The sequence below is a fragment of the Yamadazyma tenuis genome, chromosome 4 (assembly GCF_029203305.1).
Source record: "Yamadazyma tenuis chromosome 4, complete sequence".
Taxonomy (NCBI): Eukaryota; Fungi; Ascomycota; class Pichiomycetes; order Serinales; family Debaryomycetaceae; genus Yamadazyma; species Yamadazyma tenuis.
In genome coordinates, this window is record NC_089464.1 from 33,820 (window position 1) to 54,101 (window position 20,282).

Below are 20,282 nucleotides of genomic sequence, written 5' to 3' on the forward strand. Positions count from 1 at the left end.
ATGACGGTCCTATATTTCCATTAATATACTCTGTAAGCGCCAGGTGAGGTGAAATAGCCGAATTTGCAGCCGCAAGTCGGTGGCTACACGCAATACATAGTTCGCACTGGGGAAGTCCAACAAAAGCTTTAAAACCTAATTGTAAATAGATGGCACCAGACAAGCTTGGCAAGGCCAAGAAGCCTTCGCTAACCAAACTGGAGCGACGCGACCAAGAGGACGGTACGCTGTTTTCTGGGATGTCGGGCCAGCCGCCCCTCGACCAGGCTCAATCTTTTGGACCCTACTACCAGCCATTTTACAGCCAACAAATGTACCAACCAGAAAACCACATGTATGCAGTGGGAACTCTGAGAAGCCCGGCACCTTCGGTGTCCTTCAATCAGTACCAAGTTCAATCCCCCGAGAACACACGGGTTCCGCCTGCTTTCCCCCAGTTGATGGTTCCACCCCAAGTACCACCCCAAGTTCCACCCCAGATACCTGCAAATCCCTACCAAACCCTGGGCCTGGTACCAGTGCCAGTGTACCACGAGCCGGAGCGAGCCTGGAATCACCTCACTACATCTTCCACATCCACAAACAGCACTGATTCTCTGAACAACCACAAGAACCATAAGGACTTTACCAGAGTGATTATGGAAGAGCCTTCAAAGAAGAAGATCAAAAAGAATTCCAACGTCGTCAGGCGCCGTGCTCTCACGGCGTGTAATACGTGTCGGATCAAGAAGGTCAAATGTGACAATATCCGACCCCGTTGTGGCTCCTGTGTCAAGAATGGAGTGGATAACTGTGAGTACAGCCACGAAGACCAGTTTAAAGATGTCTCATTAGACCCTACATCGGTGACGATTTTACTGAAATTAGACGTGATTTTGGATGAGATGAAAACCATGGGGGCTTCCCGTCCACGGACTAAGGCTTTTGTCACGGCGTCTCGAAACGGAGTGTGGGACATGTCTTTTTCTTCGTTTATGCAATGGAGGTTTTTCAACGAGAAAATGCCTGAACTCAGTGAGGAGTCAGACGAGATGGAGGCACGGTTGATGGAACTCTACACGTCGGGAGAATTAGACTCTGCGGCCGAAGTAGACGACATTTTGGGGGTTTTGAAGTCCATTGAAGAGGTGATGACTGGGTCTTTGCTGCAGAGTTTGAACTCATATTTTGTCAACTGTCACACCAAAGTGCCGTTAGTTGATGTGCTTGATTTCATTGAATCGGTGGAGATTTACAAGGCTCTTCTCAAGGCGATTCCGGGGTTTACACTTTCAAAACTTGCATTGGCGTATCATCGCGCCCAGGGAGAGGATCGAGAAATTGATGCAAAATACATGGATGCGTTGACAGAGATTTCGATCAGAGATCCTCAAGCACGGAAGGATGCTCTAGACAGCTTGTGCAGGAAGATTCCTTTGATTCCGGTGGTGTGCGCTCTTGGCGTACTTTCATCACCAATACAGTTTGACAACTTTGCTAAGTACAAGAGCTCTGTGGAAGAAAGAAACGATGTGACAACGAGCTGTTTGACAAGAGAGAGCATTTCCAAGATCCCTGAACTGGTCAAGAAAGAACGGTTTTCGATTGCAAATAGCCTTGTCACTTACGCCAAGGTGATCGTTGACATTTTCCCCAGCATCTGTAAGGAGTACACCACTGAGTCCATTGTTTTCAACATTTTGCTACACCAATTTTCCATGTATACCATGCGTCCCATTGTGGCTTATAGACATATCAACTTGGCGTGCCATGACATTATGTACTTCATCGAGAAAAGTAAAAACGGTGGCCATGTGTACTATAAAGATGAAGCTACCAAAGGCTTGATGGAGAGGATGTTTTGGATATGCTTGAAGCTTGAGTGTGAAATGAGAGCTGAGTTGTCACCCCGGGTGCCCGTGTCTGGGATCTTGGACATTGAACCTCCTTGTAATTTTCCTACTGTTCCCGATCCAATCATCAATCAACTAGAAAGTGAATATCATAGCGTGGAAAGTGTACGAATTGCAACCAAATTCGATGACCAATACACCTGGTACTATTTCTTGACTGAAGTGGCAACTCGGAAAGTCGACAATGAGATGTTTGATGAGTTTTACTCCATCGATGCTAATGAAGCTGGGTTGTTTGATCAGCCCAAGTTTTATGACGAGACCTTTTGGATATCTTTTATCCGGTATAGCAACCAGTATAACGGAATTATCAACTCTTTGAGTCCAAGAATTAGAAATTTCGTATTGAAAGAGGTTGACATAGCACAGGTATTTAAGTCCATTTCCAGTGCCTACGAACGAAGACGCGCAAATGATGGCACCAGTAACCAAGTGTTATCAGACCACTTGGATGATTTCTTGATAGACGATAACTTGATTATTCAAGCCCAATCGGAGGCCATTATGTATATTAAAACCCGAATCCTAACTTCCAAATTGTTGCTTTTCAGACCAATGATATACTTTATTTTGGAAGATAAGATTCCTATTGAGGATTTAATCGAGGCAGTGGTAGGTTTAATCTCCGATGAGCAGACCCAATATAACGATATGGGTGATCATTCTAGTACCAGTTCCTCAGATGTGCCAACATCCTCTTTCGATCATGATGTGGGAATAAACTACGAGAAACTCCTCGAGGCGCCTTTGTATTTCCAAAAGAACAACACCCATGAGGATTTCTCCAATTTCTTCACCAGTGACGGTAAGCTGGATGAGTCTGCTTTTAAAATGAATCTCTTGGGAGAAGCAAGGAAGAAGACGCTCAAGTTGTTTCTTATAAATCTAAAATCAATGCCCAAACTTAATATGCCGAAGTTAGGTGGTCACAGGCACCCAGGACAGTGGTTTTATCTTCGAAACTTATTAATCGGAGGTTTCTACTTGTTTTTATTGCATAAAAAGATTGGTGACTTACTTGAAGCCATCAGGTCTGACGAAAATCAAAGATCGGTATTTTCGTCCAATCCCATTATTCAATCTCTTGGTAACTTGTCAGATGTGTTTGATTCAATTTTACCCAAAGAGATGGTCACATCCACTTTGGAACACTCGTTGTTGGTGTATGAATACTGGAAAAAAGAATCTAAGGATTGTGAGGTATACGCAGAAATCATCAGCAAGCTTTTGGCAGCGTGTCAAGATTAAACAATATATTATGGGTACTGTAAATTAAATAGAGGAATGATAAATGTATATGACAGACATGGTTTGCAACCAGGCATTGTTTGCAAGCAGCAAAAAGTGCGGACATTTTTTATCTCTCCGATCTCGCATTAAAGTCTGTACCGAAGCTCGAAGTCAAACGCAAGTTTTTCAAGTTACATTCATTCTGTAGAATTGACCACGGCTTTCATAAGATGGAAAGCTCTATAGATGCTAACTGGACCAATGAGGATTATGAAATCAAGGAGCAGGACCGGTTCCTCCCCATTGCAAACGGTATGTGAAAAGAAATTAAATGCAATACCCCACTAAGATGCTCATTACTAACTAAAACCAGTTGGAAGAGTCATGAAAAAGGCCTTGCCAGATCATGCAAAGCTTTCCAAAGAGTCCAAGGTGTGTATCCAGGAATGTGTGAGTGAGTTCATCTCATTCGTAACTAGTCAAGCCGTTGACCGATGCAACATCGAGAAGAGGAAAACCCTCAATGGAGAAGACATATTATGGGCCTTATACACCTTAGGGTTTGAAAGCTACTCCGAAACCCTCAAGATATACCTTGCCAAGTATCGAGAATTTGAGCAGAAGGAAGCAGAAAAAAGGCCTCCTAGAAAGGCATCCAGGAAAAGAGCCAAACAAGCCACTCATGAACCTGAACCTGACTACGATTCGGAGGATTTCCTCTCTGAGGATATCAGTCCAGGAAACTCGGATAGCTCATTAAGCAGACATGTTACACGAGAAGCGTATATGAAGACTCCTGCTGGTAATATGGAAGTTACCAATGGTGCGGACTTCAAGTATGACTTCAATGACCCGACATTTGTCAACTTCAACATGAATCAACGGTCCAACTCCATGAACTATTTGCTTATGCCATCCAGAAGACAGTCGAGTATCAAAGCTGAGGGTGAAACAGACTTGCCAAACTTTGAGGAGTTTGTTGATCGGATAGAGCAGTAGAAGATTGTAATTGTAATATAAATTTTGGAAGCGGGTCGGATTTTATTTACCTTTGTTGTTCATCTTGATTTTCTTCTTCTTGGGATATTGCTATTGCCTTGTGGTGCCCAGGATGCCAAAAATCAAAAAAAAAAAAACGACAACTGCAGGACTCGAACCTGCGCGGGCATAGCCCAAAAGATTTCAAGTCTTTCTCCTTAACCGCTCGGACAAGTTGCCTGAATATAAGCCGAAAACCCACATGCAACTACAAGCCCGAACTTCCCAAACTATAAATGTATATAACTATTATGGTCTGTACCTGTCTCGCACTCTGCTGTTCAACCGACAAACATTCCCAAAATAATGAACTCTGCCACTATTAAAGTGCTTCTCGCAATTCGCAGCAACTGACCCACCTGAAAATCACATGCAATAGTCACGTGATGTACAGTCCCATATCAGATCTATAAAAACCCCCAATTGTCCCACCCAACTGCTAATTTCATCAAACACCTTTCACCATGTCCAAGAACACCATCAAGTCGCGTGACGAACTTCTTGACATGTTCCGCAACGAGTTAATCGAACTCATCGCCATGACCATCCAGTGCGAAGGCCATCCAGAAGTGTTGGAATATTCCCAGGAAATGGAAAACATTCCCCAGAAACTCTTTTTCATTCTCCCAGAGTACTCAACGTACACCTTGACAATCAAGTATCGTGTGACCGCAAAACCGCTTGTGAAACTCACTTACTACCAAGTGGTGAAAAAAGGAGGAATTCCATTCAAAAGCCGAAAGGAGGAAATTGCAAATACTGCCGTCACCAATGACGACACCAACCCACACCACACGGTGACATTCCCGCCGGACGATATTCCTGGCGGGACATTTATTAGAGGAACATACCCAGCGGTTCTGACGTTTTACGCGGAAGGAAAACCGATATTCTCGACGGAGTGGGCTATTAAGGTTGTCAAACGTGGGACTCAGCCGCTGATTGGATACTAGGTCCATGTTAATGTGTAAATAATGTATAACGAAGAAGCATATCTGTATACTATCTGTGGTAGTGTGACGATGGCTGCAACTGCGCGTAGTGCAAATCCGAAACCCGCACTCTCAAGTCACACTTACCAAACCAATCACCCGTAACCTACTATGAGTTCTCCTAAAAGACGTATGGAAAAGGATGTGATGGACCTCATGATGAGTGACCATGACGTCCAACTTATCGACGACAACATCCAACAAATGTACGTGCTTTTCGAGGGGCCCGAAGACACCCCTTACAAGGGAGGCACCTGGCGAGTAAGGGTTGAATTGCCTGATCAATACCCGATTAAGTCGCCTTCCATTGGATTCATCAACAAAATCTTCCATCCCAATATTGATGAAAGCTCTGGCTCCGTGTGCCTTGATGTGATCAACCAGACGTGGTCTCCAATGTTTGGACTTTTAAATGTGTTTGAGAACTTCTTACCTCACTTGCTCCGGTACGCCAACCCTAGTGATCCATTGAACACAGACGCCTCGAACTTGATGTCCAGAGACGAACAGTTGTACACGCAGAAGGTGCGCGAGTACGTGGCCAAGTTTGCCCAGAACATCACTAATGACCACTCAGATTGGCAGGATGATAATGATAAGGATGTTGATGAAGACGAGCTTAGTGACGTGGGCAGCTTGTCGAGCGATGATTACGACGCGGTGGCGGGCGACATCGACCTTTAATGAGTCATAGCATAACTATAGTCGGGGTGTGTTGATTGCACCACCGGGGCATGTTAGAGTGTATAGGTATATGAATATACAACCATTTAAGAAACTAAAGTAGTGTTTATTGGATAATATATAGTGCTGCAGATTGGCCGGAGGCTTCAATACATTTCAATATCCAGCATTGACTGGTATATTTGGGTTAAGGGCAGAGACCAGTTCGGGAAACTTCAGTTAGTGTATGGAGAGGTAAAAGTCATGTTTGTGAAATTTCAGTCGGTGTATGGGTCAGTAAAAGTCATTTTCGGGCGTACAGGGGAATAATCAATGGGGCAGACTTGGTGTGTGCCACCGCTGATGTGCTGCCTTTCACTCCGTCTGTGGACTGGATTGTAATGTTCTGTATTCATGTCCGTTTGCTTCACTTGTGTAAAACTCGGAGGAATTCTGGTTCTGAAAGCATGTTCGTCGTCTGAAGAAAGAAGGATATATAGTTGGTTGAATGTTATTGCTGTTCATGGTGTAAAACGAGCTGGTGAACGAGGGTAACATCATAGGGTTTTTGCAGCAATTGAGAAGAAGGTCAAAAGCGACAAGATAGTATTGTCAAAAAAAAAGTAGAACAAGCCATATTTATACTTCACCTACAGACACTGGAAACCTTCTAAGAACACTTCCAAACACGTTACAAATCCCCACCCCGCCAAATTCCAGGTGAAAATAGGTGGTGGAAGCTGGCAGAAAAACTGCGACTTTGTTCTTCCGTATTCTTTTGATGTGGAGGAAATGAGTCAATTGATAAGAGAAGTTGTATGTTGTGGCTGGCTAGGGAGTTGAGTTTGCGTCATAGGAGGGAGTTAATTGGTACTAGACTTTGAGAGAAGATTCTAACATTATCCGTGGAGAACAGATACTTGTCCACATCCCATATACTCTAACACCAGAAAATTTCGGAACCCAAGTAGGTTCTGTCCCTATCTCTCTGTAACTTTTCATCTGCGTGGGTGGTGCAACTGTCTGGTTTTACTGTCAAAATCCTTAGTTTATGTGTTTGAGGTTCCTGGGTCATCCTGGCTATCCGTCGCTTTCTTCGGCGCTCGCATCCCAATTTGCAATCAAAACTTCGCAACTATCTGACACCCACCAATGCTTTTCAATTCCCATACAATGGGCATTCCCAAAGCCTGGGTTATTACCAAACGGCACTTGACTGACTCTGTTCAAGTCATCGGCAGCTTGAAGAACCCTAACTTGTTTCAAACTCAGGGATATATAAACGGCAGATATGTCGATAGCAGCTCCACCCAAACATTTGATGTGAACAATCCTGCCAGTTTCCCGGATCCCAAGTCCTACATCGGCACGGTACAATCCATGACTGCAGATGACTTCAACACCGCCGTGGGCCATGCTGAAACCGCTTTCAAGACGTTTAGAAAAACTACTGCCGAGTATCGCTCAGACCTTTTGCGCAGCTTATACAACTCGTACATTAAAAACCAGGACGACTTAGCCAAACTTATTGTACTTGAAAACGGGAAGCCGTACGCAGATGCTTTGGGTGAAGTCAAGTACGCCGCGTCATTTTTCAAATGGTATGCCGATATTGCAACCACCAAAACCGGTGATATCATAAATTCCACCGGGACCAACAAGCGAATTCTTTCGCTCAAGCAGCCGATTGGCGTCTGTGGGATCATGACACCCTGGAACTTCCCTGCCGCAATGATCACCCGGAAGTTGGCGGCATATGTGGCTGCTGGGTGCACTGGGGTGATCAAACCAGCTTCTGAAACCCCTTTTAGTGCGTTGGCCATGGGACACCTTCAAGAGCAAGCAGGGTTTCCAAAAGGTGTCATAAACATATTGCCATCCTCAAATGCGGCTGAGGTTGGCAAGTTGCTCTGCGAGCATCCAGGAATCAAAAAGGTGTCTTTTACTGGGTCTACCAACGTCGGGAAGTTGTTGATGTCGCAGTCAGCTTCCACCTTGAAGAAACTCTCGTTCGAGTTGGGAGGAAATGCTCCATTGATTGTGTTTAACGACGTTGACATCGACCTGGCAGTAGATGGAGCCATTGCTTCGAAATTCAGAAGCAGTGGTCAAACATGTATTTGTGCCAACCGGATATTTGTCCACGAGTCCATCTACGATGAATTCAGTGAAAAATTCGCTTCTAAGCTTGAGGCTTCAGTCACACTTGGAGATGGGTTGGACCAAGGTGTCACCCATGGTCCTGTGATCCACGAGAGGTCGTTTGCGAAAGTCAGAAGCCATATTGAAGATGCTGTTTCCAAAGGTGCAAAGATCATTCTGGGAGGAAACCCCCGGCCCGACTTGGGGGTCAATTTCCACGAGTTGACCATCTTAGCTGGTGTAACTTCTGATATGCTTATCACCCAGGAAGAGACATTTGGGCCTGTTTGTCCGTTAATAAAGTTTTCGTCGGAAGAAGAGGTTCTCGCCATGGCCAATGACACCGATGTTGGTTTGGCAGGTTACTTCTTCACCAACGATATTAGAAGGGCATTTAGAGTGGCAGAAGAGCTTGAAGTGGGAATGATTGGTGTTAACACTGGTGCCATTTCCGAAGCTGCTTTACCATTTGGTGGAATAAAGGCCAGTGGTTTTGGTAGAGAAGGGTCTATTTATGGTGTTGACGACTACATGGTTGTCAAATCTATGGTCATTGGATTATAATACACATTTTCTCTTTGTTAGTACTGGTCGGACAGAGACCCGTTGAAATCGCTTCTAATTACTTGTGAAATTTCTGGAGTGAAAGATTCAGATCCACTATCAATAACCATATTATTATGGACCTCGATTTGACCTTGGGCCTGTAATTCATAAGGAGTTATATCCAAGTTCTGCACTTGCAGTATATCATCAACTTTGATGGACCCACTGTTAATGGTGGTTTTGGTGAAAGCAGCAGGGTTGACCAAGAAATCTTTTCCTGGGACGTCAGCCTTATAGCTATTGAAAATCTCTTTTCCCACGTCTTCAAGGGAATTCTTGTTGCTCACGATTTGGGTGAGCTTTGCGTTGAGATTGGTGACTTCCTGGTCTGCTTTTGATGTATTTTCTGGAGCCAGGTTTCTCAACTTGGCGATATCTGCTTGTAATTGATGCACAGCTGACTGACCGTCAAACAGCTTGCTGGTGATTCTCGTAGGTTCTTCTTGCTTACTGTGGAACAACGCTTCACGCATTAACGCTAGCTGTTCAGCATATCGTGTGTATCCAATAGATTTATAAGTCAATGTTGATAATCCCCCTTCTTCAGAAAGACCGACTTTGATAGACGAGAAGTCGTTGGCAAACCGCTCTGTAGGTACTGGGTACACTTTTTCGACTATTTCGGTCTTGTCCTTCAAGGAAATCTTGACTGTATCGCTATATGAAGACATTGGTAGTTTACAAGCAGTTGTCAAAGATATTTTTCGTCTGGTCAAGTTGAGAAAATCAGTGCGCGTCGAGGTGATTGCAAAAATATGTGTGTAGCATAAAACTATATCATAAAAGAGAACTGAAATGAGTAATGTCGTAAACGAGTGTTGATTAGTGTCAGTCGGGTTAAGCTTTTCCACCGGAAGTTTCCATGAGGGACTCTTCGATACCATCGATCAAACAATCTATTTCTTCGACATTCAAACCACAACTTAAGCTGATTAGCTTACGGTACTTGTACATTTTGTCATCAATACCATGAAGTTTGATCTTTTCCGTCAAGCGACTCAATAAACCTGACCGTTCTATCTGCAAACTCGACAACTCTACCGCCAAGCCGAATTTGTTCAGGTGGTCATTGGATATGCTATCATCTTCATCACTAAGTTGTTCGTTACTCGAAACCAAGCTTGCCAATTGAAATGCTTGAACTTTTTCAAGTTTGTTGGCCAACACTGTTTCCTTGTTTTTCACCAAAGTTTCTTGAAGTAGCGCAAAGTCGGTCATCAGAGCATCCGCATCAGAAAGGTTGGAAACTTCATCGATCCCAATTTTGGTTAGACTGAACGTACTGTTGTACAAAAGCTTCTCATTGGAAGCTTCCTTTTCGCTGATTTGCTTTCTGACATTGGACTCTTCTTCTTCCAAATCTCTCATGCTGTCTTTGTAAGAGTCTGCTAACGACTTAACCATGACGGAAACCATTTGGGAAATATCGTCGACCTTAAATAACACTTCTGGTAAAGTTGCCTCGACTATGTTTCCGTCTTCGTCCAAAGAGGGTGGTTTGACGAGATATGATTCAGGCGAATCATCTTCCCTGATCTGGGCTTTTATGGATTCATGACCTTGGGGATCAACAGCCATTGGAGTGCTTTCTGCGGTTCTTTCCGATATCACTGCTAATGGTTGATGTGTCAAAGAACCTCCCAAGTAGGAATGGCTCTTGGTGGCTTGAATAGGTGTTGACATGGAGTCAAAGGGTTTCATAGAATCAAGGAAAATATTCTCCTTATCGTCGTCCACCGTGCTCTTCAACAACTGATTGAGTTGTTCTTTATCGACTCGGGCATTTCTATGGTGATCGTCGTCATCATCATCCTGTAAGGTTGTCCTTTGCGTGTCTGGAGTTTCCAAAACATTGGATCGACTTTGAGTAGGAGTTGATAGCTGTTTGATGGGAGCAGCAACTTCCAAATGTGAAGTTGGATGAATAGTGTCTATGTGCGTTGGTTCTGAATGTGGAGGTGAGTCTTTGGATGCTAAAAGATTATCTCTCATGATTATCTGTTTGGCAGTCTCCTGATTAACATTGTATAGATCGTCTCTGGCGTTATAACTCAATAAGTATTTCACAAGTCTTGAGCAGCCGGCTTTAGCAGCTAAGTGGAGGGAAGTGTCTCCATTAACATCCTGGTGGTCTAATACATTCTTGAGAAGATTAATAGACTTGTTGTTAGCACTTTGATTGTTCATGGAGGTCAATTTGCCCAAAAGCATTCCCATATAATACCTCAAACTATCGTATTTAGAAGGAACCTTGGAAAATTGACACAAGTAATGCAAGGGGGTTCTTCCATTGATATCCGTGTTTATGAGACAGATTTCCAAGTCGTCTAACACTTTAGGAAAGTTTTTCAACTCAAAACAATTATTGAAAGAAATCAACTTAGACAAAGGGTTCAATCCAAAGTTGTTAACCACCAATGGATTAGCTCCCTTGGACATCAAAAGATGGATCATCATATAGTTCCCTATCGACGCAGCCCAATGCAATGGCGTATGACCTTCGTCATCAATAGCCTCATTAATGTTAAAATCATAGGGAGGGTTATGGACAAAGTATGGAATAGCACCATTTTCTTCACTGAAGAATTTAAGCAATTGAGCAGCATATGACTCCTTTGGTTTCTTCATCTCTTCATTGGAAGATAAAGAAGTGTCAGATTCTTTATTGTTCTCATCTTGCGACCAAGTAGTCTCGTTTGTAGACTGAGAAGAGGGCATCTTTGAATGGTGGAACAGCCCCATGAATTGAGGATGATTCATTGGTTGCTGTTGCGGCTGCTGTTGCTGTTGCTGTTGCTGTTGCTGTTGAGAATATCCATAGTTGAACTGCGATTGAGGCACCTGTGGTTGAGGTGGTTGTTGCATTTGCATCTGCATCTGCATTTGGTACGACTGGTAGTCATTGTTCATGGGAGCATTCGGATTGAACGCCATGTTCTGGGACCCAGGCATATAGTCCTGTTGCACGAACGAGCCATTCACTGGGTACTGAACTGGCATAGACCCACCATTTGAAAAACTCGACAAGTGAGAAGGCATTCTGGAAACCGAGTTAAACGAGTCTGTTTGGTTAAACTCAGAAAACTGGTCGTCACGCTTGAACTTCTTGGGGGTGGTTCCATCAGGCTTCTTCTTCTTGACATATTTTCTCTTGACAGGAGTTCCATCTTTATTGGGAGGATCTTTGGCTTTTTTCAGAAGCTGAAACCCTGGGTTGGCAGGGTCAAAAAACAAAACGGGAGCCATGTCAGCATTCATACCGTAGCCAGTGGCAAGACGTTGAGCATCAGGAAGAGGAATCCATGTTCCTTGGAACCTTCCGTATCCTCCCTGAATCTTCTGATGCATTCCTTGTTGGACGCCTTTTTCCAAGATTTTAGTTCTCTTAGCCTTGGGAAAGTTACAACATTTAAGGATCTGGGTGGCATTGACCCAGTCATCTTTGCACCGCCTCATAAGAGGACATTCGTTTATTATGGACTCATAAACCTCTGTCTGCAAGCATGGTTGTTAGTAAGAGAAATCGAAAGTTGGTGGGCAGCAAGAACGCGTCTTTGGGTCCATTCGAGGATTGTTGGTAGAAAAGAATACGTACGTTGGAGTATGTGGCAAGGTACACCGGCGGCTCCTCTGTGGACATAGTGGGGCTGGTATGTGTGAGGTGGTAAAGATAGGATCAATTACAACTGGTAAAATAGAAACCAAGACCCTTTTGCACTTGAAAAGAAAAACCTCAGAACAATTTGACGATTTGAGAAAAATTGTGAGAGGGTAAGAAAAAATTTTTGTACGCGTTAACAAATCTTTATAGAGAGCGACTGGGAGGCTGGTACCACACCAGGAAAAGTCTCGTACGGCGGCTAGTGGGCGGTTAGGGAGAAAATGGTGGAGTTTATTTCTAGCGATCGGGTCATGCTATTTTCTGGAGAAGGTCTGCTGAATACCAGTAGCCAGCACAAAAATGAATGGGCCAATGATAGGATATTGCAGCCAATTGGTTGTAAAGTGCGTCTGTGGAGATACGATAGTTGCAGCCAAGCGAGATTTTTAAAGTGTGAGTATATTGGGTTATATTCTGATAAGTGATGGATGAGGTAGGTTTGAGATGGCTAGTGGGAGCCCAAAGGTTGGTTTTCTATTTATATGTAGAAATAAATTGGCTGTATCTGGTGACGTAGATTTGCGATTTTCACCATTTGTTGGCACTGCGATCAAAACAATATTTCGCAGCTAAAGTTGTCCGTGTCTTGTAATTATCTCTTATCTATTCACTCATTTCACTTCACTCAGTACAAATATACTTACATAGTCTACTAAAGATGGCCCAGGGTCTCCAACTGCTCCTCCACTTGCTTGATCGATTCGACCGTGATCTTAACCATTTCATCGGCTTCTTCTTTGGTGAGGGTGAAATGTGGAGCAAACATGATAAAGTCTCCGCCCACGTCACGGATACAGTCATTGGATCCCACTACACTCAATCCATTTTCAAAACAAGCATTCTTGGTCATATTATAGATCAGCAACAGTCTGGCAAAAGGCTCACGAGTAGCCTTATTTTTGACGATTTCAACCGTCCAGAATCCCCCCAAGCCTCTCACCTCACCGGCGATTTTGCTGGAGGCTAACTTCTCCTTCAACTGAGCACCCAAGTAATTTCCTTGTTCAAACATGTTCTTGGTTAAGTTGAGCTCTTCAATCTTCTTTTGAATCTCCAAAGCCACATAACAGTTGAACGCGTTGGATGCGTATGTCAGTGACCCTACAATTACATTGGAACCTTTGACATATTCATCTCTGATCTTGGAAGACACCAAAAGTCCAGCAATGGTGACATACCCGGAGCCCAAGGTCTTACCAACCGTTTGAAGGTCTGGACCTTCATTCAATGGCAAAAAGTTCTCCCAGCAGTTAAGACCTCCGCTGTTGATACGGCCGGTTCCACACATTACTTCGTCCAAGTGGAAAAGAATGTCGTACTTTGTGCATAACTTTCTCAAGCCATACATGTAAGTCTTGGTGGGGACTGGGGTTCCTATCGAAGTGCCACTTATGGTTTCAACCGTCATGGAAGCGATGGTTTCCGGGTCTTCTTTCAAGATTATATCTTCGTATTGTTTCAAAAGTCTTTCTGAGTACTCTTCTAAAGTCTCGCCTTCCTTTTGGTAGTGATAAGGATAGAATTCAGGTAATTTAACAAATTGAGTATCTGGGTGCAAAATATCCTTGAAAGGGAAAGCACGGTTGTTGTTACCAAGAGACAAGCATCCAAGAGAGTAGCCGTGGTAAGAGGTGTATCTCGATAAGTTTTTGATTTTTTGAGGCTTTCCTCTTTCCAACCAATATTGTCTGATGGTCTTTAAAGCGAGTTCGTTGGATTCAGATCCCGATGTGGTCCAAGTAGCAGCAGCAAAGGTTCCCGGGGGAGATCTTTTGATGTAGTATTCAGCCAATTCTTCCGCTGGTCGGTTACCGATCACAGCAGGAAATTGATAGGTGGTGTTCTTAGCAGCCTTGGTGATAAAGTCTACTACATCTTCATCACCCCATCCCAACGCACCCACGGCAGCTCCCGTCATTCCATCCAAGATTTCTCTTGTCTCGTGGGTTGCGGGATCCTTAACGGTGAATCTGGAGCCTTTACCACCAACAACTTCGGGAAGTCTTGTATCGACTTTAGCCTGGAACACGTAGGAGACTGGTGCCGTCGACTTTTCAGCGAAGGAAGGACTGGGAGAAACAGATGTTTGTGGGGTAGACGAGGTCGTGGCCATTATTGAAATTGTCGAGTTGTTTAAGGCACAAGCTGGAAAACAAAAGATTTTAAATAGTTTTTGGTGAGGACCTGATAAGAGCGGGTTTGCGATATCTTTTACCCGATTGGGAAGAATGCGCAAGCGGCTCAAGCTGCAACAAAATTCATCTAGATTGGCCGTGTTCGATGGCCAAGTGGCCCCAGCAAACGTGGAGTGTTGCCTTGGCCCGTGTGGGTCTGTAAAGCCGTGAGGTCAAGTTTCGAATCCTTCTTTGTACGTTAATTGGCTCGCAAACAGGGCGGAAGCGGAAAAATAAGGCGATCTTAGGACAACGTCGTAGTGTGATCTAAAGCGGTGGTAGGTTTCCTAATACAGTCCAAGCCGCTTGGCCAAAACATTATGGTTCCGATTACAAAAATGCAGGAAATGGATTTCTAGGCGTATGTCTACGGAATAGCGGTGAGAACCCGACAAATTCGCAGCCACAGATAAGGACCGGAAAACCTCCGGAAAATAGGCACAAACGGTATGAGCCTTGACGGAATCGGGCACCAACGGGCGCTAGTGTCCCTAACCCTAGTAACACTCATTAGCCATTAGAGGGGAAGTGGGCCAGATTTGACCTGAGGCCTGGGTGTACGGGTCAGAAATTTGGTGGGTGTATGGGTCAATTGGCGGGGCCGGTGCGGCTATACCCCGATCCATCCCATGTCCACATCTGCAGCAACAGCGACCTGTGCCACCGCCGCGTTCAGGACGTATTGTTCCCACCGCTCGGCCATGGTTCTACCGTTCCACTTCCTAGCCTCGACCTGGGGCATTCCTAGCGCCTCAATCACACAACCGCTCACCAAGTTGCCACAAATGGCAGCGGCAACTGGGTTACGGGAGATGTACAAGCCCATCATGAAGCCGCCACAGAATGAGTTGCCACCGCCAGTTACATCTACCACACCCGCCTGGTCCTGGTGGTACGCTGGGAGATGGGTGGTGTTTGTGGCGGTAGCCACCACGCAACCGAGAGCTCCGCACCGTAGCACGCAGATAACAGCACCTAGATCCACGTACCGGCGGGCGAGAGACTCAATGGCACTCACATCGGTCGGCACCACTGACATGCCCATCAATGAGCACGCCTCCTCTAAATTGGGGGTGAATACGTCGATGTGGGGGAGAAGTTGGTGCAATTTCTCCCAGCGGCTGGCCACACAATCTGTCGGTAACGGCTCGAAAATGAACTGTGAGTCACAATTGACGGCCCGAATACCATCCACCAACTCCTGGCACCTGTCCACCAGGCAGATCACGTGGAAACACTTGGAGTGAAGAAGGGATGGAAGTTGATGCAAGTCTGCCAACTCGATGCGCTTTTTCGGGGTAAGATAGTCAAAATGACGAGTCCCGTAGCGGTCGTAGGTGTTGCGTCCCCGTGTGGTGAGACGTTCTGGGTCAGTACGAAACACTAGTGCCGTGCCCCACGAGTCCAACTCCCGTCGCACCGGTGGAGGGAAGTCTTTACCTTGATCGATGATTCCCGAGACCTGCAGTGCGAGGTTGGCCAGAATCATCGCAGCTCCTACCACGGCATACAGCCCGCCACCTCCAACAATGTTGTACTCAGGAGCGCGTAAGGGCTGGCCAGGAGCCGTCTCGTAGACGTTCTCATCGATGATGAACATTCCAAGACTGGTGAACACTACCATGGTGTGTGAAAATTGTCTAGTTCGCAGTAATATTTTCGCGGAGAAAACGCTGGTGAAAAGATCTAACCATGAGACATAGCAAGAATACCACAGCGAACAGCCTATTTTGGTGTTTTTGTGGACAGAACCACTTGTATCACTAACATTTATTTCCTTTGTGTGTGCCCAGAGGTGCTGTCACGTGGAGTCTGGGGTGTGCCCTTACCGGTCCGGTTTTCCTGTCTTCACAAACAAGGTCCACGCGCGGCTTTGGGCATGCGAAAATAACCTCAGAGATAACCCCAATAACAACTACCAAATGGTGACCACAGGTTCTGTAGGCGGTGTTATCGCCGGATTGAACCCGCTCGAGTACTCGAGTCTGTCGCCGTACACTATCTTCATTTTTCAGGCCATCTTCATCTTGACAATGTGCAATCTCGTACATTTTCCTATCAAGTACCTTCAACAGCCACGAGTGATTGCAGAGGTGATTGCAGGCATTTTACTCGGCCCCACGGTGTTGGGCCGTATTCCTAACTTTACCGATAATTGCTTTCCGACCGAATCGATTCCTGGCTTGACATTGATGGCCAACATTGGTATTATTTTGTTTTTGTTCATGGTGGGTATGGAAGTTGATCTCGGATACATCAGAAAACACCTCAAGGCTGCCGTCACCGTGGGGTTGGTCAACATGGCGGTGCCTTTCGGCTTGGGGTGTGCGATCTCGGTCGGTATGTATCATCGTTACAGAGAAAACGCTGACTTACCTCCTATCAAGTTCACCACTTATATGGTGTTTATAGCGGTGGCTATGTGTATCACGGCATTTCCGGTGTTGGCACGGATCTTGACCGAATTGAACTTGATTTCTGATCGTGTGGGGACGATTGTGTTGGCAGCCGGGATCACCAATGACTTGGTGGGGTGGATATTGTTGGCATTGGCGGTGATTTTGGCCAATTCGTCTGCCCCCGTCACCACCGTGTACATTTTGCTTGCCACAGCTGCATGGTTCGTGGTGATGTTCATTCCTGTCCGTCGGGCCTTGCTGTGGTACCTCCGCCGCTTTACCAATGACTTGGTGACGGGTGAACCCAGCCAGTTTCTGATGATGTTGATTTTGTTGTTGGTATTTGTGTCGGCGTTCTACACTAATATCATCGGAGTGCACGCCATTTTTGGAGCGTTCATGGTCGGGGTGATTGTGCCCCGGGATAATGGATACGTGATTCGGATCACTGAAAAGTTGGAGGATTTGGTGCATCTTTTGATGATTCCGCTTTATTTTGCGGTTGCAGGGTTAAACGTCAACTTGGGTCTTCTTAATGAAGGGGTAGACTGGGGCTACACCATCGGAATTATTGTTTTGGCCATGGTGGGCAAAATTGCAGGGGGGTTTGTGGCTGCAAAATTCAACAAGCTCCTCTGGAGAGAGTCTTTGGCGGTGGGGGTGCTAATGTCGTGTAAAGGAATTGTGGAAATTGTCGTTTTGAACGTGGGATTGAACGCACAAATTCTCACCCAGAAGACTTACTCGATGTTTATTGTCATGGCCTTGGTGACAACTTTTTTGACCACTCCGTTGACCTTACGCGTGTACCCTCTTAGTTATCGGGAGAAGGTTGCAAAGTTTTTGAAAGGAGAAATCGCCTGGGACGGCACTTCTTTGGTGTCCCCAGATTCGGCGGAAACAAAGAAAAGCTTCCGTAGCACGGATATCAAGACTTTTACTGAAATCGAGATCCCTAGAACTTTGGTTTTGTTAAAAAGCATCGAGGCTTTGGCTCCTTTGATGTCGTTCATCGAAAAGTATCTCAAGAATAGCAATGAGCCAACGGTTCAGTCCATTCACTTGAGGGATTTCAGTTCTCGTACTTCTCATTTATTGGAAGCGTCTACCATGAGAGAAGATAACCAAAGTATGGAATACAGCACCTCTGTTTTAGACTTATTCCGGATCTTTTCTCATTTATTGGGATTCCATACCACCTCCAAGTCGATCTTAACCACCCCAAAAAACCAAATGCTTATTCTTAACGAGCAAGTGCAACACGAAACCGAACTTTTGCTTACTTGTGATAAGGCTTCAAATGTATTGAATACTCATATCGCTGAAGATAATGAGAATTCGGAGAACGCATTGTACAGAAAGATCTTCAAGTCTGCCGAGTGCAACTTTGGATTATTCCTCAAGGCTTCCTCTGAAGGCAGTGTTGACACTATCGAAAAGACTGATAATGGGACATTGTTTGAGCACGAACCGACTTCGACTTTTGGTGTCAATGTGGTTATCAGCAATGACAACTCATTGACGCCATCCGACTTCTTGGCTCTTCACACTGCCTTTCAATTGGCTGTTGAGGCTTCTTCAGTAAACCTCATCATCAAGTCGTCCTCCCAGTCGGTGGGCATGGACGATGAACTTGAGGCCCTCTTCAAGGACCTTGTCTCCGATGTCACCATTACGCGTGTGAAGCAGTTGAGTACGTTTTCTGATGAAGTACTTAGGATCAAACCTTCGTTCAAGTCAGACATCTTTGTTGTTGCTAATAACTTGTCGATTGAGTCCAGTAATGTTCTCAGTGCCGATGTTGCAGAGTTAGTGGTATTGGGTGAAGAAGAAGGGTTCGACACACTTGTAGTGAAATGCCCAATGTGAATATTGTCTTATGTTTTATGTACAATTGTACAATTGTAAAAGTCAGTTGTAAGAAGCTCAGAATGACTGTAAAGGCAGGGTTCAAGAACGGTTTTTCCCAACAGCTTATGGACCAGAGGGTGTAAAAACCAGATGAATTCGCGCCCGCTTGGCCAAGGGGTAAGGCACTCCACTCGTAATGGAGCGATCGTCGGTTCGATTCCGACAGTGGGCAACGAATTTTTTTAATCAACTAAACACTATGAACTGGATTTAGGAGGTGGGGCAACCGAGCCTTCAACCGGTTTCACTGTCAGCGTATCTGCTTCTTTCGACTTTTGCAATTCTTCGTTCATGTACTCGTTCAAATCGGCTACTGGACGAGTGTGCTTCTTTTTCTTTCCTGGTTTTGGTGGGGCCAACGGAGCAGCAAGAGTAAATGCATCTGCCGCTGGTGTGAAGGTGTCGCTTCCAGGTGGCGGAAGCTGAAACTCAACATCTTTGCTCTCGTACAAAACATCGTCTGTGAGTTTTTCACTATCGAACTTTCCCACCACCTCGGGAATACGATGCAACAACCCGTACCCAACATCACACCCCAAGAGACCCTTGTTGGATCCATCTCCCCACGTCCGCGTGAGGTTTACGGTGACGGGTCTCAAAACATCATAATCGTGGTTGTAGACATACAAGGTGATGGGCACAAAGTCTTCGTGCGAGCGCTCGCTGTTGAAGTTGTAGTACCGCAGCACTGTCTGTGAAAGGAGGGCCTCGCCGCCCTGTGCCAAAAGGCCCTTTCCGTAGGCATCATCGGGAAATGCTGAATCACAGCCAATGATATAGTCCGAGTAGGGCACGAGCTGGGCCTGGAAAGCGGGAGAGTTGACGTGGGTGGCGAGGATTCTCCACACGTACGTAGCAGTGTTGATATGCTGGGACTGGAGAGTTAAGCCGATGGCTTGGAAGGGGTCTGGGATGAGCTTTCTGGTATTTTCAGTCGACTCTTGAAGATTTTCCTGGCTCAATGGTACTCTCACTTGCCGTAACACACCGCCCTTGGCACTCCATACATCAAGCACCACCTCTTTGTTGGTGTTCGGGTTGCGACAGACGTTAACAAGCTCCTGGTGGATCAAATCGAAGTTGACGGCACCAGCGTGTTCAGCCGTCGTGGAACCACCGTAGTTGATGGTGCCGTCATTGTTGATGCTGTAGGAGTGGTCTCCTAGGGACGGGAAAGCCATAGGCAAGGTGTGGCCATTGATACCTGTAATGTAGTCGAACCAAGCCTCAAGGCCGGCGACGTTGGCGGGTGACTGGGGAGTCACAGCAAGCACACGTAGAGCGTACCCCCGATTGTTTATATCGAGCAAATTCTTGAAGTACAGGTCTTGTGGCCCTTCATGGCCCTCAAACCTGTCAACAAGCTTCTTTGCAAACGAGAACATGGTGAGATGTTTTGGAAATTTGAAAATGTTCGCGAATTCCCCAGAGTTCAACGTTTCAGAGACGTGATGCCTTCTGATTAACAAAGGGATTTGATCAACTGCTGTCAGATGTTATGTGCCTTTGTACAACCAGAAGTTAGTCGATTTTCTAAGTGCTGAAGTAATAGGTTACAAACTCAGGTTGAATTA

General features: G+C 45.4%; 9 protein-coding genes and 2 non-coding genes across 11 annotated transcripts; 5 read left to right on the forward strand and 6 right to left on the reverse strand. All coding sequences in view use genetic code 12, as the record gives it.

Annotated features, from left to right (window-relative positions):
• Window positions 1-638: 638 nt before the first annotated feature.
• On the forward strand, window positions 639-4,121 carry ZCF27 (Zcf27p; the record flags this gene model as incomplete). Its single annotated transcript, XM_006684597.2, has 3 exons — window positions 639-3,127; window positions 3,331-3,434; window positions 3,496-4,121. 3 exons carry the CDS (start codon window positions 639-641, stop codon window positions 4,119-4,121), a joined length of 3,219 nt encoding a protein of 1,072 aa, XP_006684660.2.
• A 137-nt stretch (window positions 4,122-4,258) lies between these two features.
• On the reverse strand, window positions 4,259-4,340 carry PSN45_003086. Its single transcript has one exon. It is a non-coding gene; the product is annotated as a tRNA-Ser (tRNA).
• A 284-nt stretch (window positions 4,341-4,624) lies between these two features.
• On the forward strand, window positions 4,625-5,836 carry ubc8 (ubiquitin-conjugating enzyme E2 H; the record flags this gene model as incomplete). The annotated part of the gene is made up of 2 exons (XM_006684595.2): window positions 4,625-5,061; window positions 5,269-5,836. 2 exons carry the CDS (start codon window positions 4,625-4,627, stop codon window positions 5,834-5,836), a joined length of 1,005 nt encoding a protein of 334 aa, XP_006684658.2.
• A 1,131-nt stretch (window positions 5,837-6,967) lies between these two features.
• On the forward strand, window positions 6,968-8,521 carry PSN45_003088 (succinate-semialdehyde dehydrogenase; the record flags this gene model as incomplete). The annotated part of the gene is made up of 1 exon (XM_006684594.2): window positions 6,968-8,521. The coding sequence occupies one exon, from the start codon at window positions 6,968-6,970 to the stop codon at window positions 8,519-8,521; it is 1,554 nt and encodes a 517-aa protein (XP_006684657.2).
• Window positions 8,522-8,538: 17 nt separating this feature from the next.
• PSN45_003089 (uncharacterized protein) lies at window positions 8,539-9,234 on the reverse strand (the record flags this gene model as incomplete). Its single annotated transcript, XM_066158011.1, has 1 exon — window positions 8,539-9,234. The coding sequence occupies one exon, from the start codon at window positions 9,232-9,234 to the stop codon at window positions 8,539-8,541; it is 696 nt and encodes a 231-aa protein (XP_066014108.1).
• Window positions 9,235-9,400: 166 nt separating this feature from the next.
• SWI4 (transcription factor) lies at window positions 9,401-12,203 on the reverse strand (the record flags this gene model as incomplete). The annotated part of the gene is made up of 2 exons (XM_006684593.1): window positions 9,401-12,058; window positions 12,159-12,203. 2 exons carry the CDS (start codon window positions 12,201-12,203, stop codon window positions 9,401-9,403), a joined length of 2,703 nt encoding a protein of 900 aa, XP_006684656.1.
• Window positions 12,204-12,876: 673 nt separating this feature from the next.
• PSN45_003091 (uncharacterized protein) lies at window positions 12,877-14,337 on the reverse strand (the record flags this gene model as incomplete). The annotated part of the gene is made up of 1 exon (XM_006684592.2): window positions 12,877-14,337. One exon carries the CDS (start codon window positions 14,335-14,337, stop codon window positions 12,877-12,879), a length of 1,461 nt encoding a protein of 486 aa, XP_006684655.1.
• A 671-nt stretch (window positions 14,338-15,008) lies between these two features.
• On the reverse strand, window positions 15,009-16,022 carry MAK32 (Double-stranded RNA-containing particles stability; the record flags this gene model as incomplete). The annotated part of the gene is made up of 1 exon (XM_006684591.1): window positions 15,009-16,022. One exon carries the CDS (start codon window positions 16,020-16,022, stop codon window positions 15,009-15,011), a length of 1,014 nt encoding a protein of 337 aa, XP_006684654.1.
• A 298-nt stretch (window positions 16,023-16,320) lies between these two features.
• On the forward strand, window positions 16,321-18,666 carry KHA1 (K(+)/H(+) antiporter; the record flags this gene model as incomplete). Its single annotated transcript, XM_006684590.2, has 1 exon — window positions 16,321-18,666. One exon carries the CDS (start codon window positions 16,321-16,323, stop codon window positions 18,664-18,666), a length of 2,346 nt encoding a protein of 781 aa, XP_006684653.2.
• A 142-nt stretch (window positions 18,667-18,808) lies between these two features.
• On the forward strand, window positions 18,809-18,880 carry PSN45_003094. The gene has a single exon. It is a non-coding gene; the product is annotated as a tRNA-Thr (tRNA).
• Window positions 18,881-18,905: 25 nt separating this feature from the next.
• PSN45_003095 (uncharacterized protein) lies at window positions 18,906-20,093 on the reverse strand (the record flags this gene model as incomplete). The annotated part of the gene is made up of 1 exon (XM_006684817.1): window positions 18,906-20,093. The coding sequence occupies one exon, from the start codon at window positions 20,091-20,093 to the stop codon at window positions 18,906-18,908; it is 1,188 nt and encodes a 395-aa protein (XP_006684880.1).
• Window positions 20,094-20,282: the final 189 nt, after the last annotated feature.